Below are 27,956 nucleotides of genomic sequence, written 5' to 3' on the forward strand. Positions count from 1 at the left end.
GGGGATAGGGCCTGGGTGGGATTATTAGTGCAGGCTTGATGGGCTGAAGGGCCTCTTTTTGCACTGTAGGGATTCTACATCCGTCCGCCTTGGTCCAATGATCCCACTACCCTTTAAACTACTGGCTTCAAACTCCGTGGAAAATCAGTATGCACGTATGCTTTCATTAACCGATCCAAAAAGTCATTCGTATTGGAGACCATGAGGTTTAAATGAGTACATCAGGCAAATCAAGCAAAAATATATTTATTTGGGCGACAAATGTTGCAGCTGCTTACAGTCAAACACAATCGACTGGACCTGATAAGACAAAGCAGCAACCAAGCAGTCAAGAAATGTGGAGATATCAGCATGCTGTGATTTACAACATCAGATAGTACAGTGTTGACAATGGAGAGGTTTCTTATATTTTGCTCATTTTAAATTACCACTTGTGGACACAACTTCGAACTAGCTGCTCCTGCCCCTCAAGAGACACTGTAGACGCCAAAAGCATGCGGGTGAGAATGCCTTCAGCACCTAGACTGCTGCAGGTCTCTAGAAACAGAACCCCGTGCCTTCCCCCCTGCCCCCATCCCAACCATCATCTTCTCCCTCCCAAAAAAAAAACACTGGAGCTAGTTATTAGGTCGATCAGACAAACATTTTAAGACATGAGAGAGATTTGATCACCTTTCCCGCGCCTGCTCCCCACCCCACAACAGGAAAAAAATCAAAATCAATTTGTGTTCGAAAATCAGAGAAGAATTCCCATTTAAGTCCTAAAATGGTTGTACATTTCAATATACAAAAGAAGGCACTTTTCCGGAATTATAAATCTAATTTAGAAAGATGCACATTTTGTATCTCTAATTGGACAGGGAGCAGAACCATCTTCTCTACAATTTTAAAGGACTTATGAAAGAATGGGGAAGATCTGCATACGTCAAGAGGGTTTTTAACCTACATACCAACTATATATGATAAAGTATTCACATTAAATATGATCTTACAAACTATTTCCCTGATTAAAATACAAAATTAAATTGCTGGATGGCTTTTTTTAAACTGTATCCTTGCCTTCCCGGGACACACGAAGGAATGAACTAGACTTTTAGCATACCAATGGAATTAAAAGTTTCTTCAAAAGCAATTACAGAAAAGGTTAATTCTGTAAAAATCCATCGTTTGTAAGACAGAGGAAGTGTTGGAATGGTCAGACTCACAGCTGGAATTAACAGCAAGACACTTAAAAAGGTACAGAGATTTGAGTTCTGTCCATTTCACATGCCCATCCGGATACTCTGAATAATCTGGAAGATAGCTGTGGTGGTGGGGGAGGGGGGGGAGAAAAGAAAGAAAGTCAGTTAGTTTAACAATCAAATGAAAAGTGAGTTGTAAAACCTTGCAATAATTCGGGTCACCACCAGAATTGCTATTTTTTTTTAAAAAAAGCAGCTTTACACAAGTACAGACATCAGCAGAGAATTGACTTGCAGGAATCCTGGGGCTGAGAGAGAACAGAATTAATTAGCGCTTTTCAAAATGTGAAGTCTGCAGCAGCTCTAGTTTGTGCCTTAATCCAATATTTTCACACTTCTGGAATGAACTGCAAATTCGATCTCAACCACCCCAAGCGGTTTCAACCGAAGACACTGGGCATGACCCAGCTTCCATTAACATCTAGAAAGCTAAACGTGCTTAGACAATGGGTAGGTGGCTGTTCAGGGAGAGGAAACTCATGCGATGGAAATTCATGGCCATCTGCTGGCTTGCTTTACTAAATAATTTAAAATTGGTGTGGAGTGGCAAATCAGATAGTCATGAATTGCAGGATTTTCTGGTGAGATTTTACAAGTTCATCACCAGCAATCTTCAAACGTCAAAAAATATAATTCTGCAGGAGGTAGTGGAGAGACAAAGAGCATAAACCAGACTGGAAGAAATACTCCGCAAGATGTTAACAGTCTACCTAGCCCATTTTGAAATAAATCTGAAAGAATGTGTCTTTCATGTTAAATGTGTGTGATGTATCTGATGCCCTGACAAAGGGTCATTTAGACTTGAAACATTGGCTCTATCCTCTCCCCACAGATGCTGTCAGTCCTGCTGAGATTTTCCAGCATTTTGTGTTTTTGTTTCAGATTCCAGCATCTGCAGTGCTTTGCTTTCATATTACAATGATGCATTTATTGGCTACTAAAAGAAATGAAATTATATACAGTATTAGTGCATTTTTCACAACAGAATCCACGAGTGCTTTTTTTAAAATTCATTCATGGGATGTGGGTGTCACTGGCTGAACACTTGCCCATCACTAACTGCCCTCCATCACAGAGCATTTGAGAGTCAACCACATTGCTGTGGCTCTGGAGTCACATGTAGACCAGGTAAGGACAGCAGATTTCCCTCCCTAAAGGACAGTGAACCAGATGGGTTTCAATGACAATTGACAATGGTTTCAAGGTTGCCATTAGACATTTAATTCCAGAATTTTTAAAATTCAATTCATCTACCATGGTGGGATTTGAACCCAGGTCCCCAGATCTTGACCTGGGTCTCTGGATTATTAGTCCAATGACAATACCACTACACCACTACTGCCTTGATATTTAAAGCAATTCTTTCCCCAAAAGAAAAGGCAAAGCTGTCATGAAAAAGTTGGATGCGAAACGCTCTCCATTACAGATCTGTTGACAGTGATATTGTGGATTCCACCATCAAGTAACCGGGCCTGACAAGGCTGCCAAGTTGGGAACCAAGGGCAAAATAGGTTACATTACTTACGATACATATATCCCAGAATCCTTAAAGTGCAGGAAGCCATTCAGCCTTCAAATACACTCCAGCTCTCTGAAAGAGCATTATACCTAATTTCACTCCCTTGCCTTATCCCTGTAATTGTGCATATTTTTCAGATAGCAATCAAATTTCCTTTCCAATACCTCAAACCTGCTTCCATCAGCCTCTCAGGATGTTTGTACCACATTCCGATAACTGAGTGCAAAAAAACCTCACATCACTCCTACTCCTTTTGCCCATTATTTGGCATCTGTGCTCTCTAGCTCTGAATATACTCTTGAGGGGGAACCGTTTCTCACTATTTACCCTGTATGTATCCCTCAAAATCTTCAATACCACCATTCAATCTTCTCTCAGTCTTTTTTCTCATGGGAAACCTCCAATCTATCCACAAACCTACAGTTGTTGATCCTTGGAATCATTCTTGTGAATCCCTTTTGTACTGTCTCCAATGTCTTCACATTCATCCTCAAGTATGGCACCCAGAATTGAACACAATACTCCAGTAGAGGTCTAACTGGTGTCTTATATATTCACCTTATAAAACGACAACTACCACCATCTAGAAGGATAAGGGCAGCAGATACTCGGCAACACCACCAACTGGAGGTTCTTTTCCAACTTGCTCACTATCCTGACTTGGGAATATATCACTTCTCCTTCATTGTCATTGGGTCAATATCCTGGAACTCCTTCCCTAACAGCACTATGGGTAGACCTACACTCAAAGACTGCAATGTTTAAGAAGGTAGCTCACCACCAACTTCTCAAAGGCAATTACGAACAGGCAATAAATGCTGGCCTGACCAGTGACAATGAATAAAAAAACCATGGCCATCACACTCCTGTACTCAATGCTCCTAACAATAAAACGTACAATGTTTTATTAACTGCTCTCTGAACATGCCCTGCCACCTTCAATGACTTACGTACATGTACACAGGTTCCTTCGTTCATACACCTCATGCACTCAAGGGAGTTCCTACCTTTATTTTATAATCTCTCTCCACATTCTTCCTGCCAAAATGAAACACCTCACACTTCTCCACATTGAACTTCATCTGCCACTGTCTGCCCAATTCACTAATGTCTACATTCCTTTGAAATTAAGAGTATTTTCATTAGTGACAACATTTCCAATCTTCGTAGAGTCTATGAATTTTGAAATCATCCCCTACACACCATAGTCTAGGTGATCCTGCACGATATCAGTCAGCTGACATTTGATCAAAGCCTTCGGTATGATGCTGAAAAGCACTGTGAGGCAGTGTGTTCTCCGAGTACTGGAAAAGTAAACTCTTAAAAAAACACTTCAAATTGTCCCATTCCCTGTTGTCTTGTTTCCCTTCCTCCATATTCTGTAGGGGAAACATAGAGCATCTTAATTTGAGCCCAGGGTTTACACCAATGCCAAGCAACTATGACATCTGGCACTGGGATCTTTTCAAGATTTGGTTTTGCACCTAACTGCCACATGGCAAATTACTCAGCAAAGTAACACAAGACAACATCACCTCGATCAAAGCAGTAGGCCATGGCGAGGTTAGAGAAGGAATAAAGCTCCAGTTTGATCTTCCCATAACCTCCGCACTCTTGTACCACTTCTAGAAGGCTCTAAGGGGGCTGGAATCAATGCACAGCCTCAACAAGGGGAATTTATGGATACAGGATTGAGGGACAGGAAGAAATGGGCACAGGCACTCAGCTACATTTCAACAGAGCAAGTTCCTGACTCCCAACTCAGTGAAGGCACGCATTCAGGAGGAGCCAGGCTCTTCAATACCCTGACTAGAAGATAAGGCATGTAGGCAGCAACCTTTGAGTACCCCAGAAATTAGTCCACAGCAGTACTGATAGTGCACAGGAGTACATCTCTAGCCTATTCTTTACCTAGGTAAAGGAGGAAGACATCAGAAAGGAAACAATAAGGAAATACACTGATTGAAAAACTGTTCTCTGGGTAGCTTTGGTAGCACAGGATAGTTTCACTGGAAATATTTTATTCAAAAGTACTTGATGATTACTCTGTCATATGCAACACACAATGTCATTTTGGTCCATTCGGCTGCATCCTCCCCCACCAAAATCTTCACTGAATGGAAACAGAAGTAGACCATTCAGCTTCTCGTGCACATTCCGTCATTCCATGGCTGATCTGTACCTTCCCTCCATCTACCCACAGAGCTGCATGTCCTTTATCTTTGTTGGATTTTTGCAAGACAATCTCAAATTTATAATTAATTGAGCTGGCATCTACTGTATTTTGACAGCTCGACACCTCCACTATTTGTTCAATGAAGAGATGTTACTGAATTTCTCTCCCGAACAACCAGGCTCTGATTTTAAGATTTTGTCATTCAGTAGAAGGGGATTTGAAAATTGCACTGAGGAGAGACATGTTGCCAAAGCCTTTTGCCTTGTAGTTTAACCTTATTTATTGTCACAAGTAAGCTTACATTAGCATTGCAATTGAGGTTACTATGAAAATCCCCTAATTGCCACACTCTACCATCTGTTCAGGTACACAGATGGAAAATTTAGCATGGCCAATGGCCGTAGCCAGCATGTCTTTCAGACTGTGGGAGGAAATTGGAGCACCCAGAGGAGATATGGGGAGAACATTCAAACTCCGCACAGTGACCCAAAACAGGGACTGAACCCGGGTCCCTGGCGCAGTGGCAGCACTGCTAACCACCGTTCCGCCCCTCATCAAGGGCACATCCGTACTCAACAGAAAAAAAATACAAGGAGGCCAAATATTAAATAATCACAATTTAACTGTCTCTTGCTTCAAATTATCCCCACCTGTGGAATAGTTTCTCTCCAGCTGCCTTGCCAAGTCTTTTTAAAATTTTAAATGCTTTAATCAAGTCACCCCTTAACCTCCCAGGGAAAACAAATAGTTTTATATAATCTCTCAATCTTAACCCTTGGGAGTCATGATAACATTCTGTGAACCCTTCCAAGCCACTAACAATGGTTATAAAAACAGATCTGTGAAAATGGCAGAGAGCTGTGAACATTTGCAAATTAATTTCATAAGTATTTAGTTTTAAAAAAGCAACAAATGGATACATGGCAAAGTAACACAGCACTCTGGACAGTGAAAAAAAAGTCAATAAAATAGCACATTTTAATAGAGGCAGTGTGACCTTGTACACATAGCAGTGATGTTTGAATAGCATTGGGAAACCTCTGCCAATAAGCACACATGACTATTAAAGGAGAACTCTTATCCTAATCCCCAGCTCCTATTTCAATGCTATTTTTTACAGCTACTCAGTTTGAAGACATTCGGTTTCATTAAGACTGACCCTTCAGGATCTGCTGAAGAAACATACTCATTTCAACAGAAACCTAACAGTAGTGACACCTGAACAAATGCTCCCTCAAACTGAGGAGGCATGACTAATATAATTAAACAATAAAGTTAAACTAAAATGAAACCAATTAACAATATTATTGGCATTCATGAGACACTATTCCCTACAATATCCACTGGTATTAGGCCTCAACAATAGAGCATAGAACATAACAGCACAGTACAGGCCCTTCGGCCTTCGATGTTGTGCTAATCTGTGAAACCAATCTAAAGCCCACCTAACCTACACTATTCAAATATCATCCATATGTTAATCCAATGACATTTAAATACCCTTAATGTTGGTAAATCCACTAATGTTGCAGGCAGGGCATTCCACGCCCTTACTACTCTGAGTAAAGGACCTACCTTTGACATCTGTCCTATATCTAACATCCCTCAATTTAAAGCTATGTCCCCTTGTGCAAGCCATCTCCATCTGAGGAAAAAGGCACTCACTGTCCACCCTATCTAATCCTCTGATCATCTTATATGCCTCTATTAAGTCACCCCTTAACCTCCTTCTCGCTAACAAAAACAGCCTCAACTGCCTCAACCTTTCCTCTCAAGACCTTCCCACCATACCATGCAACATCCTGGTAAATCTCCTCTGCACCCTTTCCAATGTTTCCACATCCTTCCTATAATGTGGCAACCAGAACTGTATGCAATACTCCAAGTGCGGCCGCACCAGAGCTTTGTACAACTGCAACATGACCTCATGGCTCCGAAACTCAATCCCTCTACCAATAAAAGCTAACAGACCGTACACCTTCTTAACAACCCTATCAACCTGGGTGCCAACTTTCAGGGATCTATGCACATGGACACCGAGATCTCTCTGCTCAACCACACTACCAAGTAACTTACCATTAGCCCAGTACTCCGTATTCCTTTTACTCCTTCCAAACTGAATCACCTCACACTTTTCCATATTAAACTCCATTTGCCACATCTCAGCCCAGCTCTACAGCTTATTTATGTCCCTCTGTAACCTGCAACATCCTTCTGCACTGTCCACAACTCCACCAACTTTAGTGTCATCTGCAAATTTACTAACCCATCCTTCTATGCCCTCATCCAGGTCATTTATAAAAATGACAAACAACAGTGGCCCAAAAATAGATCCTTGCAGTACACCACTAGTAACTGAACTCCAGGATGAACATTTCCCATCAACCACCCCCTCTGTTTTCTTGCAGCTAGCCAATTTCTGATCCAAAACACTAAATCACCCTCAATCCCATGCCGCTGTATCTTCTGCAATGGCTTACCATGGGGAACCTTATCAAACACTTCACTGAAATCCATGTACACCACATCAACTGTGTTACCCTCATCCACTTCTTTGGTCACCTTCTCAAAGAACTCAATAAGATTCATAAGGCACGACTTACCCTTCACTAAACTGTGCTGACTATCCCTAATCAAATTATTTCTTTCTAGATGATTATAAATCCTATCTCTTATAGTCCTTTCCAAAACTTTGCCCACAACAGAAGTAAGGCTTACTGGTCTGTAATTACCAGGGTTGTCTCTACTCCCCTTCTTGAACAAGGGGACAACATTTGCTATCCTCCAGTCTTCTGGCACTATTCCTGTAGACAATGACTACCTAAAAAACGCAGCCAAGGCTCTGCAAACTCCTCCCTAGTCTCCCAGAGAATCCCAGGATAAATCCCATCCAGCCCAGGGGACTTACCTATTTTCATACTTTTCAGAATTGCTAACTCCTCTTCATGAACCTCAATCCCGTCTAGCCTAATAGCCTGTAACTCAGTATTCTCCTCGACAACACTGTCCTTTTCCTGTGTGAATACTGATGAAAAATATTGATTTATCACCTCTCCTATCTCTTCGGATTCCACACACAACTTATCACTACTGTCCTTGACTGGTCCTAATCTTATTCTAGTCATTCTTTTATTCCTGACATACCTATAGAAAGCTTTCGGGTTTTGCTTGATTCTACCTATCACACATTTCCCCTCCAAGGCTACCCAGACAGGGATTAAACAGCAGGCGGAGTAATAATACCCCAGCCTTGTTCGTCCTGAGCTCATGAATGGCTACCATTGCCATACCTACGGCAGGCCCATGAGAAGATACTACAACTTGCCTGTCATCACCCCCACTTCACAGAATGGTTAAGGCCAGGATTTGTTGCCCATCACTAATTTCCTCCAAGTAGGTGTCGATCAGCCATCTTTTTGAGTGCATCAGGTGTAGGTGGGCCCACAGTACAGTTAGGAAGGGAGTCCCAGGATATCAACCCAGCAATAACAGGGGAACAGTGACATGGTGCCAAGTTAGACGGTGTGTAACACGGTGGGGAACTTGTGAGAAACAAACCAAAGAATCAGTGGGAAAAAAATTAGAATTTTTTCGGGAGTTATGATCTGGAATGTTCCGCATGAAAGGATAGCAGAAGCATATTTAATAACTTTTTAAACAGGAAGTTTGAGGAATATTTGAAGGGGATAAAATAACAAAGCTACTGGGAAATAGTAGGGAAGTGGAACTAATAAGACGGCACTTTCCCTGCACAGGCAGCGTGACCTCATTTCATGCTGTATGATTCAATGACAGATGTATTCTAGGAGAAACCAGCTTGCAGCTAATGGCAAAGAAAGAACATTCACTACTGACCTCAAAATCAGTCTTGCTGAGAGATCCAGTGATTGCTGCTAAGAACTACATCTCTATTACCATGCAATGCTAGTATAACACTGATTGCAGTGTTCTGACTAGGCCCGTGCAGCTTAGAACTGGAGTGCTGTCATCAGGTTGTCCATGCAACCAATTACATGAAAGGATTTTCAAGGACAGCCAACCAGGAAACAAAAAGCCCCACAGTAAAATCACTTTAAATTATTTATTTTTACATGGAGCAAGTTAAATATTGGGACAAGGGCAAATATTCTCAAGCATCTGTGGAGAGAAACAGAGTTAATGTTTCATGTTGATGAAGGGGTTAACATTAGGGAAGGCAACGGCCTAGGTGGTATCATTTGACTCAATCCAGAAACTCAGCTAATGTTCTAGGGACCCAGGTTCGAATCCCATGATGGCAGAAGGTGGAATTTGAATTCAATAAAAAAAATCTAGAATTAAAAGTCTACTAGTGACCATGAAACCATTGCTGATTGTCGGAAAAACCTGTCTGGTTCACCAACGTTGTTCGGGGAAGGAAATCTGCTCTCCTTACCTGGTCTGGCCTACATGTGACTCCAGAGCCACAGGAATGTGGTTGACTCTTAACTGGCCTCTGAAATGGCCAAAGCAAGTCACTCAATCCAAGGGCAACTAGGGATGAGCAATAAATGCTGGTCAGCCAGCGATGCCCATGAATCACAAACGAATTTTTAAGAAGTTAACATTTTCTCTTTACAGGTTCTGCCTGATCTCTGTATTTTCAGCATTTCCTTCTTTTATTTCAGATTTCCAGCAGCTGCAACTTTTTTTGTATTAATATTCTCAAGTTTCTTTCAAAAAAAAGAAAAATTTAATCTTTCAATAGCACTCCACAATCGCAATTATTTTTATACAGCTCTGCTGTTCGTCAAATTTTATTAATCACATCACTAAAAACCCAGGTACACCTGATGGATTGAAGTGTCAACTTTAAGGGGTTTTAAACAGCAAGGTGCAAAGTGGGAAAGTTGTAATTCATATGACTGTTGGCTCTGGGGACAAAGAAAAGCCCCCAGAGACAGGCCACAACTTCAGGATTTTTGCACCCACCTAGCATGTTCAATATCCTGAAGTTGCAGTCAGCTTCAGAAGGATGACAGCTCACCTTAAGGACAACAGCTTGCCACTCTCAAAATCTGGGACATTAACCTATTGTTCTCCTTCAAATACTGATCTGATGTTGAGTGGAGGTTTGAATGTGAGTCCACACACACAGATCCATGTTAGCCAAAGCTGGTGGCTCATGGAATTGAAGGCAAATTGTTACCTGGTTAAAAAATTGCTTGAGCAGCACAAGAGAGTGGGGATAACAGGCACCAGGTACTGCAAATGGCAGGATGTGACTAGTGGTCTTTTATAACAATGTGTGTTGAGGCCTTAACTATTCATGACATTCATTAATTTTTTTTTAAAACATCATTTACAGATTCTGGGCATGGTTGGCTAGGCCAGCATTTATTAAATAATAGAGTGGAAAGCCACTTGTACAAGTTTGCCCATGGCATAAAGGGAGGTGGCATTGTAAACAGTGTAGACAGAACCATAGAATTATCAATAGATAACAACAGGTTGTATGAATGGGCAAAACTGTAACAAATTGATTTCAGTGTGTGTGAATGAGAGGTTATCCATTTGGACCTAAAAAGGACAGATTAGGGTACTTTCTAAATGGCAACGCTAGAAACAGAGACAGACCAAAGGGACTTGACAGTCCAAGCAAAAAGATTAAAATACGCACAGGTACAAAAGGCAGTCACCAAAATGCATTATGGAATACTAGGTTTTACGTCTAGAGCACAAGAATATAAGTGGGTAGGAATTACACTGCAATTATGGTTAGACCACATGTGAAGCACAACGAGCAGTTTGAGACCCACATTCCTCTATGACGCTGACTCAGAGCATTGTGAAGATTTACTATGATGATCCCAGGATTCCGAGGGTTAACTTAGAAGAAGAAATTACACAAACTAGGGGCAAATTCCCTGAATTTAGAAGGTTCAGGGCCAATTTGATTCAAGTTTTCAAGATCATCGAATCAGAGTGCAAAAGAGGCCCTTCAGTCCATCAAGTCTGCACTAACTTTGTGAAGATATACAAAAGGAAGAGGTAGGAAGAGTTACTCCCAATCTACCCCACATTTGGGAATCTAGGATTGAGGACCCTTACCTAAAAATGTGGTCTTGGCTTTTTAGGAGCAAGTGAAATTAGGAAAATTTTAAACTGGATTCCAATTGATTTTTGTAGTTAACAAAAACGAGTACAGGAAGTTGGGTCATCGATCAGTCATGATCTATTCAGTGGAAGGCAGATTAGGATCATGGTGTTAAATGACCTACTTCTGTCCCCAACATCCTGATACCCAATTCTGGGTTTTGCATTTGTAGCTGGGACAAATATTTTGCACACCAGTTGCTAATCTTGAAGTGATTAAGCAGGCATTGCTGGAAGGAAGAGCCTTTGTGAAGAAAAACAGTTGTCGCACAGAAGATATTTTTCCCGGGAACACACCTTGTGAGTGAGGATGGAGCCATAGCAAGTAAGCTTGTCAATATTTACCATTCTAAATTTGACTTAAGCCTTTTCCCTTCAAGGTCACTTTTAGATAAAGCTAGTGAAATTAGGGAAAAATAACTAAATCAAGGTGACCCATAAGTACTCCAAATACAAACAGCATCACATTTAATATCTATGTTAATTAGCCTAGAATTAGATCAGCTTAAGGAGTATTTGATGTGTGCGCAATCAGAAAGGCAGTCAAGCAGAAATTAAATATTTCCTCACAGGAGGTAGGAATGCAGAAAAGAAAGTAACCAAGAGAGACCGTTTGGCCCATTCCGTCCATACTAACTCTTTCGAAAAACAACCTAATTTGTCTCAGTCCTTTGCTCTTTCCCACAGTCGTACAAATTGTTCCTTTTCACGTATTTATCAGACTTCCTTTTGAAATTTGCTGGTGAATCTTCTTCTAGCGTCTTTCAGCCAGGGCATTCTGGATCATGACGGAGCAGCATAAACAGAATACCTATCCCTCTTTTTTGTGCCAATCATCTTAAATAATTGGTTGAGCCCACTTCTACATAACACGTAGACCTCCTAATCTAAGGGGGTAAGATTTTCCGGCATATTTTCTGTTTGGACAAAGATCGAAAGGGTACATGTCTAATAGCCAAAGGGGAACAGAAATGAAGACTGTAGGAATGTGGACAATGAAGGGAACTAATTATCTTCACCAAACTTGTTTCTGGTTATTGTTGGTAGTTTCATTTCACAATCCAGGTGAAAATGTTTATACTGTGGAGATCTTGATATCAAAATGGCCAAACTTCAAAGTTATTGACTAATGCATTAAAAGCAAGCATATGTGTAGAAGATTCAGCGAGTCAATGGTTAAAGAAAAGTAGCTGATTTAATTTTATGTAACACTGGAATTAAACAATGTGCACCACTACCATTAAAACCTTTATTAAAAAAAAATCAAACGATAGCTTCATTGGCTCCAACTACATATGATGTTTATCAGACTTCGCTGGAGGAGAAAATGACATGCACCAAAACAACCTGCACTACTGCCAAGTAAGAAACAGATTATATCATGCGTGTGGCCCAAGTATCCTGGTGAAAAATTGCAAACGTGCTCTGCCATGGCAATTATTTATTTTAATACCCTCAGGTCATGTTGCAATGCAACGTGGTAGAAGTCAGGAGCCAAAATGACAACAAACGCAACATAATAAGAAAAGATCTTAGTTGTTCCGATTAGGCTGGTTACGCAAAGTTACAGGTTGACAAAGATAAATTTAGGTGAAGAAGGCAAGTCAGAATCATTTAGCTCATCTTTCCACAAGACCGTACAATTCCAAAACAACAAAACTACTTCTTGAACTCGTAGAACATCTTTACAGATAATAGCTACTGCATGCAAAGAAGTGCTTTCTAAATGTATGCTTTCTGGTAAGAAATTTCACAACACCAGGTTAAAATCCAACAGGTTTATTTGGAATCATAAGCTTTCGGACTGCTGTTCCTTCATCAGGTGAGCCTCACTCACTTGATGAAACAGCAATGGTCCGAAAGCTCGCGATTCCAAATAAACCTGTTGGGCTTTAAGCTGGTGTTGAGACTTCTTACTGTGCCCATTCCATTCCAACGTCAGCATCTCCACATCATGACTACCCTTTATTGGTTTGAACCCATATCCCCACACATGCAGTTATGGTTCAACTTGAAATTGCACTCAGAACTAATTTTAATGCCATTTAGTTTCTAATATAGTTGTAAATGTTCTTGTTTCATACAACCGCTTTCATTGCTGAAGGGTAGAATTTACAAATCAACTTTCATAGCTTGTTCACCTGATATGTGGGATCGGCCTCTTTAGTCTCTTTTTTTCCCCATTTCCACAGCTTTGATGTTCCTCTTTTTTGCAGAGATCTGGGAGAGCTTAACTAGAATGCGATATACCTCACATAAGGCCTCAGACTTAAATCACAGCATCCCTGCACTGCAAGAGGCCATTCAGTCCACTGAGTTTGCACCTATCACAATCCCACCGAGGCACTTTCCCGTTTACCCACATATTTACCCTGCTAATCGTCCTGACACTAGGGTCAATTTAGCATGGCCAATCAGCCTAACCCGCACATCTTTGGACTGTGGGAGGAAACCAGAGCACCCAGAGGAAACCCACATAGACATGGGGAGAATGTGCAAACTCCACAGAGAGTGACCTATTATTGTCACATGTATTAGTATACAGTGAAAGGTACTCTTTCTTGCATGCTATACAGACAAAACAGGCCGCTCACAGAAGGAAATGAGAGAGTGCAGAATGTGGTGTTACAGTCATAGCTAGGGTGTAGAGAAAGATCAATTTAATGCAAGATACGTCTGTTCAAAAGTCAGACAGCAGCAGAGAAAACAATGTTCTTGAGTCGGTCGGTACACGACCTCAAACTTTTGTATCTCTTTCCCCACGGAAGATGATGGAAGAATGAAGGTCTGGGGGTCCCTAGCACTGAGAGACAGAAGTGCTAACCATGCCGCCCTCTATGAAAGAGGGTTGATTGTCGTAGAAACCAATCTGCTTCACTAATGCCCTTTATAGGAAGGATGTGGAGGCTTTGGAGAGGGTGCAGAGGAGGTTTACCAGGATGTTGTCTGGTATGGAGGGGAGGTCCTATGAGGAGAGACTGAGGGATTTGAGGTTGTTTTCGTTAGAAAGAAGGCGGCTACGAAGGGACCTTATTGAAACATATAAGATGATTAGAGGTTTAGATAGGGTGGACAGTGATAGCCTTTTTCCTCGGATGGAGAAAGCTAGCACAAGGGGGCATAGCTTTAAATTAAGGGGTGGTAGTTATAGGACGGATGTCAGGGGTAGGTTCTTTACCCAGAGGGTGGTGAGGGATTGGAATGCCCTGCCTGCTGCAGTTGTAAATGTGCCTAGTTTGGGGGCATTTAAGAGATCCGTGGATAGGTTTATGGATGGTAAGGGTTTGGTTTAGATTAGAGGGTCATTGCTTTTTAACTGGTTGGTGCAACATCGTGGGCCAAAGGGCCTGTTCTGCGCTGTAATGTTCTATGTTTAGGGAAGGATACCAGCTGTCCTTTCCTGGTCTGGCCTATATTCTTTCATTAATTTATTCGTGGGACAGGGGTGTCGCTGGTTGGCCAGCATTTATTGCCTGAGGGCAGTTGAGAGTCAACCACATTGCAGTGGCTCTGGAGGCACATGTAGGCCAGGCCATGTGAGGCCAGCAGATTTCCTTCCCTAAAGGACATTAGTGAACCAGAAGGGTTTTTCCTGACAGTTGACAATAGTTTCATGGTCATCAGTAGATTCTTAATTCTAGTTTTTTTTATTGAACTCTACTATCCACTTCAACTCATCCAGTGTTGAAATCCTCATACATCACTTTGGGGCCTCTAGACTTGACAATTCTAATACTCTCCTAGCCAGCATCCCACCTTGCACCTTTTGTAAACTTGAGTTCATCCAAACCTCTGTTGGCCATATCCTAACATGCACCAAGCCTAATTCACTCATCACTATAGTGCTTGCTGAACTATGCTAGCATTATTTGAAAATTCTTGTCTTAGTTTTCAAACCCTTCCATGGCCTTTCCCCCTCACAACTCTGTAACCTTCTTTAGCCGTACAGCCTTCTGCAATTTCTGTGTTCCTCAAGTTCTGGCCTCTTGTGCATCAGCGATTTCCTCCTCCATTAGACAGCGGAAGACATGGCCACTAAGTACCAAGCTCTGGAATTGTCTTTTTAAACACTCCCCACTCTAACTCTTCTCCTTCAATCAAAACGTTCCTGAGAAAATGTCTATCCTAATGTCTCAGTTAAACTTTGGTTGTATGCGTTCCCACAAAGTATCTTGAAACTTTTTAATACATTAAAGGTAATCTAATAAATGCAAGTAGCTGCTGTAGATTTGGCCATATGATCATCATTCTGTTTGCTTTGGCAGTTGCTACTTCTCAATAAACGTTTATAGTTAATGTTATCGCTCAGATCTCTTTCAGCCTCATGACTGGTCATCATTCATTGATCATCTTTCCTATTGTTCTTCCAATGCACAGGTCCTTTGGTTTCTTCCAACTTACACATTGTCTAGATTCTTCTTTAATCCTCTATTTCCTGCCCGCTTCTTTCTCCCCAATTTAATTCGTTCTAATATATCTACGTAGAGTGACATTTGAATGCAGGTCACTTTATATAAACAATAAAACAAAAAAGTCCAAAACTAGAGGACCAATATATAAATCAGACACCAATAAATGTAAAAGGCATTGAAGAGAAACTTCTTAACGACACTGGAGAGAATGTGGAATTTGCTGCCACAGCCAAAGAAGCAAATAACAGATGCATTTAGAGGGAAATTAGGTAAGTACATGTCAGAGAAAGGAAGAAAAGGTTATGCAGATAGCATTCAATGCACGAGGGGAATAGGAGGAGGTTCCTGTAGAGGAGAGATACCAGGCCAGATCCACTGTGCTGAATGGCCTTGCTCCATGCTAAACAATTCTACCACAAGTGCTCCTGCACCAATCCCTGACCTGTCCATTCCTTGCACTCCTTCAAAAGCAGTCTGCCCTGCTGGTCAAGATGTTACACAACAGCATTATCATTGGCATCCTCTTAAAAATATGGGTGACTGTTCACATATGTCCGATTCACAACATAGAAGGATAAAATCTAACCCAAGCTGTTAATATCCTGTTAGCTGCTCTCAATGTGAAAAGGGACAAAAGGTGTCATTAACAGTTAAGTAGCTGAACAATGCTCCATTCGAGTTCCAGTAGGACCATTCCACAGCTTCCATAGAAGATATAGGAGCAGGATTACACCATTCAGCCCATCGAGACATCATATGTTTTCAACACCATTCTCCTGCCCTGTGTGGAGTTGGCATGTTCTTTCCGTGTCTGCGTGGGTTTCCTTCCATAGTTTGAAAGACATGCTGGTTAGGTACACTGGCCACACTAAGTCCTCGCTCACTGTACCCAAACAGGTACATTGTTTTCACTGGAGCACCAGAGGATGAAGTGATACCTGATAGAGGTTTACAAGACAACGACCAGCTTAGATAGAGTGGATAGTCAGAGTCTTTTTCCTAGGGTTAAATGGTCAATTACTCAGGGGCAGAGGTTGAAAGCGAGGGGGAGAGAAGTTTAAAAGCGATGCAAGGGGCAGGATTTTCACAGAGGGTGGTGAATGCCTGGAACGCGCTGCCAGAGAAGGTGGAGGAAACAAATTCTAGAACAACGTTCAAGAGGCAACCTGATAGATACATGAATAAGTAGGGAATTGAGGGGTATGGACCACATACAGGCAAGAAAATATTAGGTTTGCGGGTTTTCTGTGTTGGCAGACGGTGGGCCAAAGGGCCTGTGCTGTACTGTTCTTTGTTCTGGTGCTGGAGTATGGTGACCTGGGGGTTTTCACAGCACCTTTATTTTAGTGTTAATATAAGCCTACTTGTGACACTTATAAAATTTTCCCTGTAACTTTTGATCTGAAAATTGGGATTCTTGATCCCAATCAAGAATCTGTCTCATGTTCAGGCGTGGATGCAAAAGTGGCACATCAGAGGAAGAGGCAAGGATACCTGCTCTCAACATTCATCTCAGGAGCCCCAGAAAAACTTAAGTCAATGGGGCTCTGGGTGGCAAAGAAAAGTTCAGCAGAAGGGCCAGGGAACAGCATTCAACCAAAATAATGACAAGACACTCCCCAAACCTTAAGGTTTGGTGGAGAGAAACTAACTAAACAAAAATCAAACTGAAAGAACACACAAAACTAACAGAAAAAAAAGGCTGTCAACTAAATCAACAGAAATTAATTCTATTTTCCACTGAACTTTATCAATTTCTGATTCAAGACAAGCTGCTCAAAAACAAACTGTTGCTCCATTAAATAGTAAACAGTGATATCCAACCCACACAAGATCATTATCCATGAACACAATTTCATTGGCTATTCTAATCTAACTCACTTTTTAAATTAATTTTGCAGGAAGTGGATGTTGCTGGCTAGACCAGCATTTATTGCCTATCCATAGTTGCCCTGGAGAGAGTGGTGGTGAGCTGCCTTCTTGAATCACTGCACTGAGGTGTAGGTATGCCCACAGTGCTGTTAGGCAGGGAATTCCAGGATTTTGACCCAGCAACAGTGAAGGAACGGCGATATATTTCCAAGTCAGGATGGTGAATGGTTTGGAGGGGAACTTGCAGATGGTGGTGTTCCAATGTATCTGCTGCCATTGTCCTCCTTGATGTCATACTCGATCAAATGCGGCCTTGATGTCATTCTTACCTCACCTCTGGCATTCAACTCTTGAGCAGGCTATTTCTGAGTAAGTGCTGCCTGATAGCATTGAGGATGGCCAATTCCATCACTTTGCTGATGATTGGGAGATGACTAATGGGGCGGTAATTGGCCAGCTTGGATTTGTCCTGTTTCATGTGCACAAGACATGTCTGGGCAATTTTCCGCACTGGCAGGTAGATGCCAGTGTTGTAGCTGTACTGGAAGGGCTTGGTTAGAGGAGTTTTGGAGCACAAGTCTTCAGGACTATTACCGAAATGTTATCAGGGCCCATAGCCTTTGCAACATCTATTGCCTTCAGCCACTTCTTGCTATCATGCGGAGTGAATCGAATTGATTGAAGACGGACACCTGGGATGCTGGGGACTTCTGGAGAAGGCTGAGATGGATCATCCACTCAGCACTTTTGGCTGATTGCTGTGAATGTTCAGCCTCATTTTTTGCACAGATGTGCCGAGCTCCTCCAGATTGAGGATGAGGATATTTGTTCAGTTTCCTTTAATTGTCCACTACCATTCAGGGCTGGGTGTGGCAGGACTAAACAGCTTAGATCTGGTCCAGTGGTTGTGGAATTACTTAGCTCTATTACTTGCTGCTTATGCTGTTTGGCATGCAAATAGTCCTTAATGGGTTGGTACCTTTTTAGGTATGCCTGGTGTTGCTCCTGGCATGACCTCCTGCACTCTTTATTGAGGCAGGGTTGATTCCCTGGCTTGGTGGTAATGGTAAAGTGGGGGATATGCCAGGCCATGTGGTTACATATTGAGGCTGAGTACAATTCTGATGCTGCTGATGGCCCACAGTGCCTCATGAATGCCCAATCTTGAGCTGCAAGACCTGTTTAAAATCTATCCCATTTAGCATGATTGTAGTGCCATATAACACAATGCAGAGCATGAAGACAGGACTTTGCTTCCACTAATACTGTGCAGTGGTCACTCCTACCAATACTGTAATGGATGGATGCATCTGCGGCAGGCAAGTTGGTGAGAATGAAGTCAAGTATGCTTTTCCCTCCAGTTGGTTCTTTCACTATCTGCTGCAATCCCAGGCTAGCAGCTGTGTCCTTTAGGACTCAGCCATCTCAGTCTGTGGTGATACTACCGAGCCACTTGGCGTCAAACATTGAAGGCCCCCATCCACAATACATTCTGCACCTTTGCCACCCTCAGTGCTTCCTTCAAGTGGTGTTAAGAAATAGGAGCAGGAGTAGGCCATCTAGCCCTTCGAGCCTGCCCCGCCATTCAATAAGATCATGGCTGATCTATCGCGGCTCAGTTCCACCTTCCCGCCCTCTCCCCATAACCCTTAATCCCCTCTCTTATCAAAAACCCATCTGGAAGAATATTATTTCACCAGCTAAAAAGGGGAACGGTATGCGATAATCAGCAAGGGTTTCTTTACCTAGTGCTGAGAGACATCATGGGATCAAGAATCCCAGGGCAATTCCCTCCCGACTATACCACTGCGCTGTTGGTGACACAAGATATAACCAGAATGATGGAGACATCTGGGGAATTATCCACAAGATAGTATTCTGAGAGAATGACTATGTCAGGCTGTTGCTTGGTTAGTCTGACAGACAGCTCTCCCAATCTTGGCACAAGCTCCAGATATTAGTAAGGATGCCTTTGCAGGGAAAATAGGGCTGAGTTTGCCATTGTCAGTTGCAATGTCTGGGTCAATACAAGATAGCCCATCCAGTTTCATTTCTTTATGTTTTCTACGTAGTGGGTGAATACAACTGAGTGGCTTGCTCGGTCATTTCAAAGCGCATTTAAGAGTCGACCATAACACACAGGAGCAGAATAAGGCCACTCGGCCCATAGAAATCTGCTTTGCCATTCAATCATGGCTCATATTTTTCTCATCCTCATTCTCTTGCACGTTCCCCATAACCCCGATCCCCTTATTAATCAAGAACCTATCACTGTGTTAAAGATATTCAATGAGCTGGCCTCCACAGCCTTCTGCAGCAAAGAGTTCCAGGTTCACCACTTTTTGGCTGAAGAAATTCCTCCTCATCTCTGCTTTAAAGAATCGTCCCTATGGCCTGAGGTTATGTCCTCTGGTTCTAGTTTTTCCTACTAGTGGAAACATCCTCTCCATGTCCACTCTATTCAGGCTTCACAGTATCCTGTAACTTTCAATAAAATGCCCCCTCATCCTTCTGAATTCCAATGACTACAGACCCAGTCCTCAACCATTCCTCATATGACAAGCTCTGCATTTCATAGTTCATTCTTGTAAACCTCCTCTGAACCGTTTCCATGGCCAGCAGATACTTCCTTAGATTGTGGGGCCCAAAACTGCTCATAATACTCCAAATGCAGTCTGACCAGAGCCTGGTATAGCCTTAGAAATATACATCCCTGCTCTTGTATTCTAGCCCTCTTGACATGAATTACATATAGGCCAGACCAGGCAAGAACAGCAGGTTTCTTTCCCTAAAGGATATTAGTAAATTCTTCTACCTGTCTCCTGTTTGAAGATTCTTGGCAGTTTTGGCCAGATTTATTTCACAGATGAGCAAAATTTCACACAGCTTAAACACCAAATCAGTTTTAAAAAGTAAGAAAAGTTACCTGATCCACAAACAACAAAAATGAAAAGTGCCAAAAGCCAGGGACCAACTGATGATTTTTCATCCGGTGTTGTTTTCTGTAATGACAAACGTTTCACTAATTATTTCACAAAAGGAGTATATACCGACTGACACCAGGTTAAAGTCCAACAGGTTTATTTGGTAGCAAAAGCCACTAACTTTCGGAGCACTGCTCCTTCATCAGGTGAGTGGGATTTCAGTTCACAGACAGGGCATATGAAATTGTCTGTGAACTGAAATCCCACTCATCTGATAAAGGAGCAGCGCTCCGAAAGTTAGTGGCTTTTGCCACCAAATAAACCTGTTGGACTTTAACCTGGTGTTATGAGACTTCTTACTGTGTTTACCCCAGTCCAACGCCAGCATCTCCACATCGAGGTTGTATTGCCATATTTTCTGGAATAACCAGACAGATTAAGTTACAAAACACATACTGTTAATTCTCATTACTGAAAAATAAAGATTTGATAGTTAAAAAAAGACAAAATAGTATTTTGACTGATTTTGAGATGATGATAGATCAGTTGTACCATTCTGGAAGGCACTATCAGGTTTTCCCCCCACTTACAATACAGACAGACAGAAGGCTGACATTTCTACCATGCACACTAACATCCTGGCCCAGAGAGGCTCAGTGGCACATGACAGTAGTACAGACTAAATACCCAATGGATATTATGAAAAAAATCAGCAAGAACCTGTACGAATGCAACTGAAAATCACACAGATTTTATCTCATTTCTTTCAACCATCCTGCTTATGTGTGAGAAAGGAAATGCTGACAAGACAGTGATAAAAGTCACAGATGATATTGAGGGTCATTGTTAGATGTAGTGAAAAATTAATAACCATCTTTTCATAAGCAGACTTTTTGGGTGCTTTTAATTTGAATTATCTGAGTAAGAGTAACATTTTAAGATAATACCTTAGTGCTATCTGAAACTTCTTACACAGCAGAAAGTCCCTCTTAAGGCATGGTTCGAAAGGGAAAAGGATTTAGACTTAAAGCCTCAATTATTAGTTGTGCAGTTTAATTATTGAACCGCTTTGGGAGATCTAAATTTAATTGAGGCTTCTTTCATAAATAAGTGCAAGTCATAGTTCTACAGAACAAGAGGACACACGTTCACAAGTGGTCTAAAATTAACTTTACAGCACATTTGGAAAGAAACAAAGCAAACCTTACCGAACTTTTGGGAACATTTCCTCGCTGCGTGATGTTTTTACTGTGTTTCTCATTTGCCATCCGGATCCTCTGTTTGGCCACCATTGTTCTGCTGGGCCAAACTACCACAAACACTCACTGAAATTCAGCAAAAAAGTGAATTAATTTAAACTTCAAATGAAAGGAAATGGGTTTTAATGGTAGAAACTCAAATTTTAAAAGAGAAATGGCAACCCCAAAGGATGCGCATTAAAGTTTACACTCATTCTGTTCCTTTCTTGGATTCCCCCCCAACTCAGAGTTCCAAACTTTTACCAAATGTGCTCTGGTACAGATAAATCCTATTTTTATGAAATAGGTCAAGTTCATTCTGTAAAAAAAGATTGTTCTTAAAAATGGGATTGTGTAGTTCATCCTTAAAACAGCAAAATACACAAAGCTATTAATAACATTGGCGGCCACGGGAGATAAATATGGTGGTGATAGAACAGGGGCAGGGGCGTCTGTTGTTGTGTGTGTGTGTGTGTGTGTGTGTGTGTGAGTGAGAGAGAGAGAGAGAGCTGCCTGTGCCTAAATTTACAAGCCAATCACTTTCCTTCTGTGGCATTTCCATTAAAATGGTGCTACTTAAAAACAGGATTTATCTGCAATCAAAAACTCAAGGATGATCAAATTTATTTTGCCCTCTTTCTCCTGAGGAAAACTGACTGCCCTTTTATTTGTCTTCACATGCAGTAGCAGGAGAGACTGGAGCTATGCACGCAACAGCCACGTCCTATTAACCCCATATCCTATTTGTGTGATATGAAAAATTGAGGTGGGGGAAGGAGTGGGGGTGGGATGGAGAATGACAGACTTCATTAATCTCTTTTCAACAAATGAAACTTCAATTTTGTTTCATGTCATTTCTCTCTCTGAGGAACTCATTTGAATTAGCCCAGTGAGTTTACAAGTCTGCACATTTTACTCAAACTTACTGGAGGTAGTCAAATAAGCTGTTGTACTTCATGACGCAGATATGTTCGTGTTTATGGAGATGAAAGAAAGCAGTGTCAAAACTCAGTCTGGAAATCACAGGGCAATCAATAAGGTTGGGAAGTGGTGAGGAGGGAGGCAAATGAGGCAGCAACTTAGAACCAGTGAACAATTTATTCAAATAATCCAATGTTTAATAAACAGACTGTCTTTCCTCCTTACTTTTGTAGGACTGGCCTTGTGCGAGTTCACTTCCAATTACCCAAACACAAAGACAACTTTGCATTTACCTAGCATTTAACTTAAAGAAATCTCTAGATGGTTCAATAAAAGGTACAAACAAATTAGATAAAAAGGAGGACATATTAACAACTTGAGCAAAGTTTGGTTACGATGGCAAAAAATAAAATATTCAAGATTTAGGCAGGGAGATCCACACACTGGGCTCCAGACAGCTGATGGCATGGTCACCAATTCAGGGATGGAAAAAGGGTACATAAAAGACCCAATACGAGTGAGGAGAGTAGGGTTATAGAAGGCTGCAGAGATGGGGCGACACCTGGAAGGGATTTAAACATGAGAATATAAACATAAAATGGGAGGCATGGGGTTGGGAATCATAGAATCCTGCAGTGCAGGAGGCCGCCATTCAGCCCATCAAATCTGCACTAACCACAACCTCACCCAGGCCATGTTTCCGATACCCCATGCATTACCCTAGCTAGTCCTCCTGACGTGAAGTGGCAATTTAACATGGCCAATCACCTAACCCGCACATTTTTTGGAATGTGGGAGGAAACCAGAGCATTCGGAGGAAATCCACACAGACACAGGAAACGTGCAAACTCCGCACAGTGATCAAGATGAGAATCAAAGGTCCCTGGTACTGTGAAGCAGCAATGCTAACCACTGTGCCAACGTGGGAAGGGAACCTGGAGCCAATGCAGTTTAGGAAGAACAGGATGGGTAAGCAAAACTGATAGGAAGAGTTTCTGGTGCATTGCAGGCACATCAGGGACTTGGCGAAGATAGCTACAAAGCTGTCAAAAGTGGAGGTGACAAAGGCATGTTTGCATTTTTCAATGGCAATGTGATAGAAATTCAAAGTTGAGAATTCTTGTGTTGAAGGATATATGGGTAAAAGCTCAGCTCAAAGTCAAAGTGAATACAGATTGCACTGGGAGAGGTTCAGACCGAGACTTTGAAGAGGGATGAGGTGGTGGTGAAGATATTCCACATTTTAACTGGAGAAAATTGCAAATCACCCAGGACTGAATGCTGGACAAGCGGTCTGACAACAATAGCAAGCACAAGAATAGAAATTAGTGTCACCAGTGTAGATGTAGAAAGTGAATCCATGTCTGTAGATTGTGTCACCAAGGGCCAGCATGCAGCTATAGATTTGTGGGGAACTCGATGCAACAAAGATGGGTGGAAAGCAAAACCATTTCTAGAAATTCATTTATAATTGGACATATGAGTGTGAAACCAATTCTTTGTTCATTCATGGGATGTGGATACCACCAGCTAGTCCAGCGTTTATTGCCCATCCCTAATTGTTCCAAAGGTAGTGGTGCTGAGCTTCCTTCTTGAAAACGTTGCAATCTATGTGATGTAGTTACACTCAGTACGCTGTTAGGGATGGGGTTTCAGGATTTTGATCCAGTAGAAAGAAAGTAAGGACATTGTTGGTATAGGCTCAATGGAACAAATGACCTTCTTCTGCACAGTAGGAATTCTATTCTACTTCCACTGAGCTGGATAATGGAAAAGCTGAAGGAAAGTGGTGTGATCAACTACATCAAAGACTGCAGAGAAGTCAGAGGGATAATGTAGCATGCACAATAGGTCTATCATACATCTTTGGTTAGGGCTTTTTCAGTACTGTGGCAAAGTTTATCCAACGTCACATACAATTGTTGCATGAAAAGAATTACATGCTAATCCATAGCTCTTTATTAAACGTCAATTTTTATTTTGGAGCAGGTCACATTCTCTATTTCGTGCTTATTCACGGGCAGAAAAACAGTCAATCTGAAAACAGCTTACACACTAATGGGAAAAAAAATAGGAATTAAACTTTAAAACTACGATCATTACAGATGAAAGCAGCACACTTCAATGGAGGTGAGTCACATTTGAGCTAAGCTGATTGACCCAAAGTAAACATAAATCTTCAAGAATGAAAACAGGGATTTGTATCTCTCCAATTCCACGTGGCAAATTCCAATATTCAACCAATTTCATTTTGGACAGGGGAGGGTGGGAAGACATGCAAAGTAGATTTCAAATGTGGACAGGCATTTGTTCTCCATGTTTGCACCCCCCACTTCCATGCAGCTGATTACAGAGCACAACTCTATGATGTGTAGACAATTGAAGTGGGAAAGGAGTTAAGTTAAAAATACACTCAGCTGGCTTTGTTTCATTTAGTGAAATTGCCTCTGCCCCTCCAAAACAAAATTATCAGCAATGTGTTTCCTCTTCTAAGAAAGCATAGTACTGTGCTGAAAGGTTCATAAAAGTGGCAACCACAGACTACGTGGACACTCAACACATGATCATCTTGGCTCAATCTCCAAGTCATTGCACAATTACAACTGACAGCTGCCAATATTCAACCGTGTACAATATGCCACAAAACTCAAAATCACACCTAGAAAAGGAGGAAATACTGTCACAGCCTGAAGCAGATAAACAGGTTTGATTAAATTGGGAGGACTTTTGCCTCAGAAGCTGAAGGTCAAGACCAGTGTCCAAGTGCTACACTACGTTATTGAACATCGTATATTGTATCAAAGTTTCAATCCTTGAGGTAACACCGTAAACCCTGGACAGCGCTGCAACTAGTACCCTCAAATAACGCTAACCAGTGATTCACGATTTGGCATTTGTAGGATCTTACTGTTGCCAAATCCCATTTGATCACGTTAAAAGAGTAACTGTCCAACAAAACACATTCCACCTGAAACGGGGGCACCGCATGCCACATGCACAAGATTACAGAACACACTAATCAGCACTCTTACTCTTAGCACTCCAATGCAGAAAAATCCCCAAAACATTGGGCAAAAGCAATTACATAACACAAGGAATGCAAAACAAAATGAAAACACAAAAAAATCTACAACCACAAGTATGCTGTTAGTCAACAAAAACACTAATGTTTAGTCAGCTGGACACTAATTCCATCTTTGCACAAATAATTCTAACATCTTCACATTAACACCTTGCCAATCCATAAAGCATTATTTTCAAACCATAAACCGTCACGGTTTTTTGATGTATTAAAATATTTTGAATCCAATCGTTGAGGCAGGTTGAATGCATGCCCATCTATTGATTATTTAGACACTCAGTCCTTGCCCTGGTTTTGATTGATTATTCAGGCAGTCTGAGCCCCTCACCCCAGTTTCTATTATTCAGACCCACAGCCCCTCATCCTGGTTTCCATTGATCATGGGCAACATAAGAAATAGGAGCAGGAGCAGGCCATCTAGCCTGCCCCGCCATTCAATAAGATCATGGCTGATCTGTCGCTGCTCAGTTCCACTTTCCCGCTTTCTCCCCATAACCCTTAATCCCCTCTCATCAAAAACCCATCAACCCACGTCTTAAAAATATTTAGCGAGGCAGCCTCCACCACTTCAACGGGCAGAGAATTCCAGAGATTCACCACCCTTTGAGTGAAGAAGTTCCTCCTCAACTCCGTTCTAAACCGCCCCCCTTTTATCTTGAGGCTGTGCCCCCTAGTCCTACTGTCTTTTTTGAGCGGGAAGAGTCTCTCCACCTCTATCCTATCCATCCCATTCATCATCTTATACGTCTCAATGGTGGCATAGTGGTTAGCACTGCAGCCTCAGCACCAGAGACCAGGGTTCAATTCCCAGGGTCACTGTCTGTGTGGAGTTTGCACATTCTCCCCTTGTCTGCGTGGGTTTCCTTTGGGTGTTCCTGTTTCCCATTACAGTCCAAAGATGTGCAGGTTAGGTTGATTGGTCATGCTAAATTGTCCTTAGGGGACTAGCAGGGCAAATACATGGAATTGCAAGGATAGGACCTGGGTGGGATTGTTGTCAGTGCAGAGTCGGAGGGCCGAATGGCCTCACCCCAGTTTCTATTCATTATTTAGACTCTCAGCTTGCTTCGTACAGATTTAGATTGCAAGCCTGGTCCCTATCGATTATTTGGACCCTCACGCCGGTCTCTTATTGATTTTTTTAGGCTCCCCCCCCCAGTTTCTGTTGATTATTTAGGCTCTCACCCTGGTTTCTGTTGATTATTTAGACTCTCCCCTCCCCGGTTTCTGTTGATTATTTAGACTCTCCCCCCAGTTAACGTTGATTATTTAGGCTCTCACTCCGGTTTCTGTTGATTATTTAGCCTCTCCCTGCCCCCCCAGGTTTCTGCTGATTATTTAGGCTCTCGCCCCGGTTTCTGTTGATTATTTAGGGTCTCACCCCCACTTTCTCTTGATTATTTAGCCCCTCACCCTGGTTTCTGCTGATTACTTAGGCTCTCACCCTTGTTTCTGCTGACTATTTAGGCTCTCACCTCAGTTTCTGCTGACTATTTAGGCTCTCACCCTCGTTTCTGCTGACTATTTAGGCTCTCACCTCAGTTTCTGCTGACTATTTAGGCTCTCACCCTCGTTTCTGCTGATTATTTAGGCTCTCACCCCGGTTTCTGTTGATTATTTAGGCTCTCACCCTCGTTTCTGTTGATTATTTAGGCTCTCACCCTCGTTTCTGCTGATTATTTAGGCTCTCACCCTGGTTTCTGTTGATTATTTAGGCTCCCACCCTGGTTTCTGTTGATTATTTAGGCTCTCACCCTGGTTTCTGTTGATTACTTGGACTCTGTCTGACTCTCAGCTCAGCCGCCGCCCGGAGCTCGAGGAGACTGAAAGCGGTGAGCTGCCGGAACTGGAAATATATAGCTTAGCTTCCGCCTATAAAACATAGTTCCACTCCACCTCACTCAACATCTCTCGCACGTGGCCCAATTTTAACATCAACAGAGATTTATTCTGGACAGAATAATCTGAAGAACAATCCGCCCTCAACTAACCCGGGTGTGATGCCTCCTTATCCCTTTCCCAAGCGGGAGATCCGACGAGGCGGATGAAGAGGCGCAGAGAGACGCTCGAGCTACGTGTTGTTCAAATTCCGGTCGGAGAAGAGGGAGTGAGGGGGCGGAGCTTGATCTTTCAACAGGGAGGAGGCGGGGCCGCAGTGGTGGGGGCGGGTCGGGTCGAGGGGGCGTGGCGAAAACTAGAGGCGGGGCTGCGGTGAGGGGGCGGGTCGGAGGACTGTCGCGTGGCAGGAAGGGGACGTGGCGTCAATGCGATGCTGGCCGTGAAAGGGGGCGCGGCTAGGGGGCGTGGCACGGGGAGGGGAGGGAGAAGGGGCGTGGCCTGTGGTGGAGGGGTTTGCGGCCACGGCGAAGAGGGGCGGGCGAGTTAGAAGGGGGCGGGGTGATCTTAAGGAGCTTGGCCGCAACGGGAGGCGATGATGGCGACGTGGTCGCGGCGAGT

At 42.4% G+C, this 27,956-nt stretch overlaps 1 protein-coding gene across 4 annotated transcripts; it reads right to left on the bottom strand.

Annotated features, from left to right (window-relative positions):
• Positions 1 to 230: 230 nt before the first annotated feature.
• On the bottom strand, positions 231 to 27,594 carry LOC145341124 (stress-associated endoplasmic reticulum protein 1). Of its 4 annotated transcripts, none has more exons than XM_080185996.1 (4): positions 27,491 to 27,594; positions 21,467 to 21,583; positions 20,261 to 20,336; positions 231 to 1,303 (listed from the first exon to the last, which is right to left on the bottom strand). In XM_080185996.1, exons 2-4 carry the CDS (start codon positions 21,548 to 21,550, stop codon positions 1,263 to 1,265), a joined length of 201 nt encoding a protein of 66 aa, XP_080042122.1. In that variant the 5' UTR covers positions 21,551 to 21,583; positions 27,491 to 27,594; the 3' UTR covers positions 231 to 1,262. The 4 variants fall into 4 exon arrangements, with proteins under 4 accessions (XP_080042122.1, XP_080042121.1, XP_080042120.1 ...); XM_080185995.1 differs by lacking the exon at positions 27,491 to 27,594 and adding an exon at positions 27,254 to 27,336; XM_080185994.1 differs by lacking the exon at positions 27,491 to 27,594 and adding an exon at positions 27,223 to 27,323.
• Positions 27,595 to 27,956: the final 362 nt, after the last annotated feature.

This window comes from Carcharhinus amblyrhynchos, chromosome 3, assembly GCF_965287045.1.
Source record: "Carcharhinus amblyrhynchos chromosome 3, sCarAmb.v2.hapA, whole genome shotgun sequence".
Taxonomy (NCBI): Eukaryota; Metazoa; Chordata; class Chondrichthyes; order Carcharhiniformes; family Carcharhinidae; genus Carcharhinus; species Carcharhinus amblyrhynchos.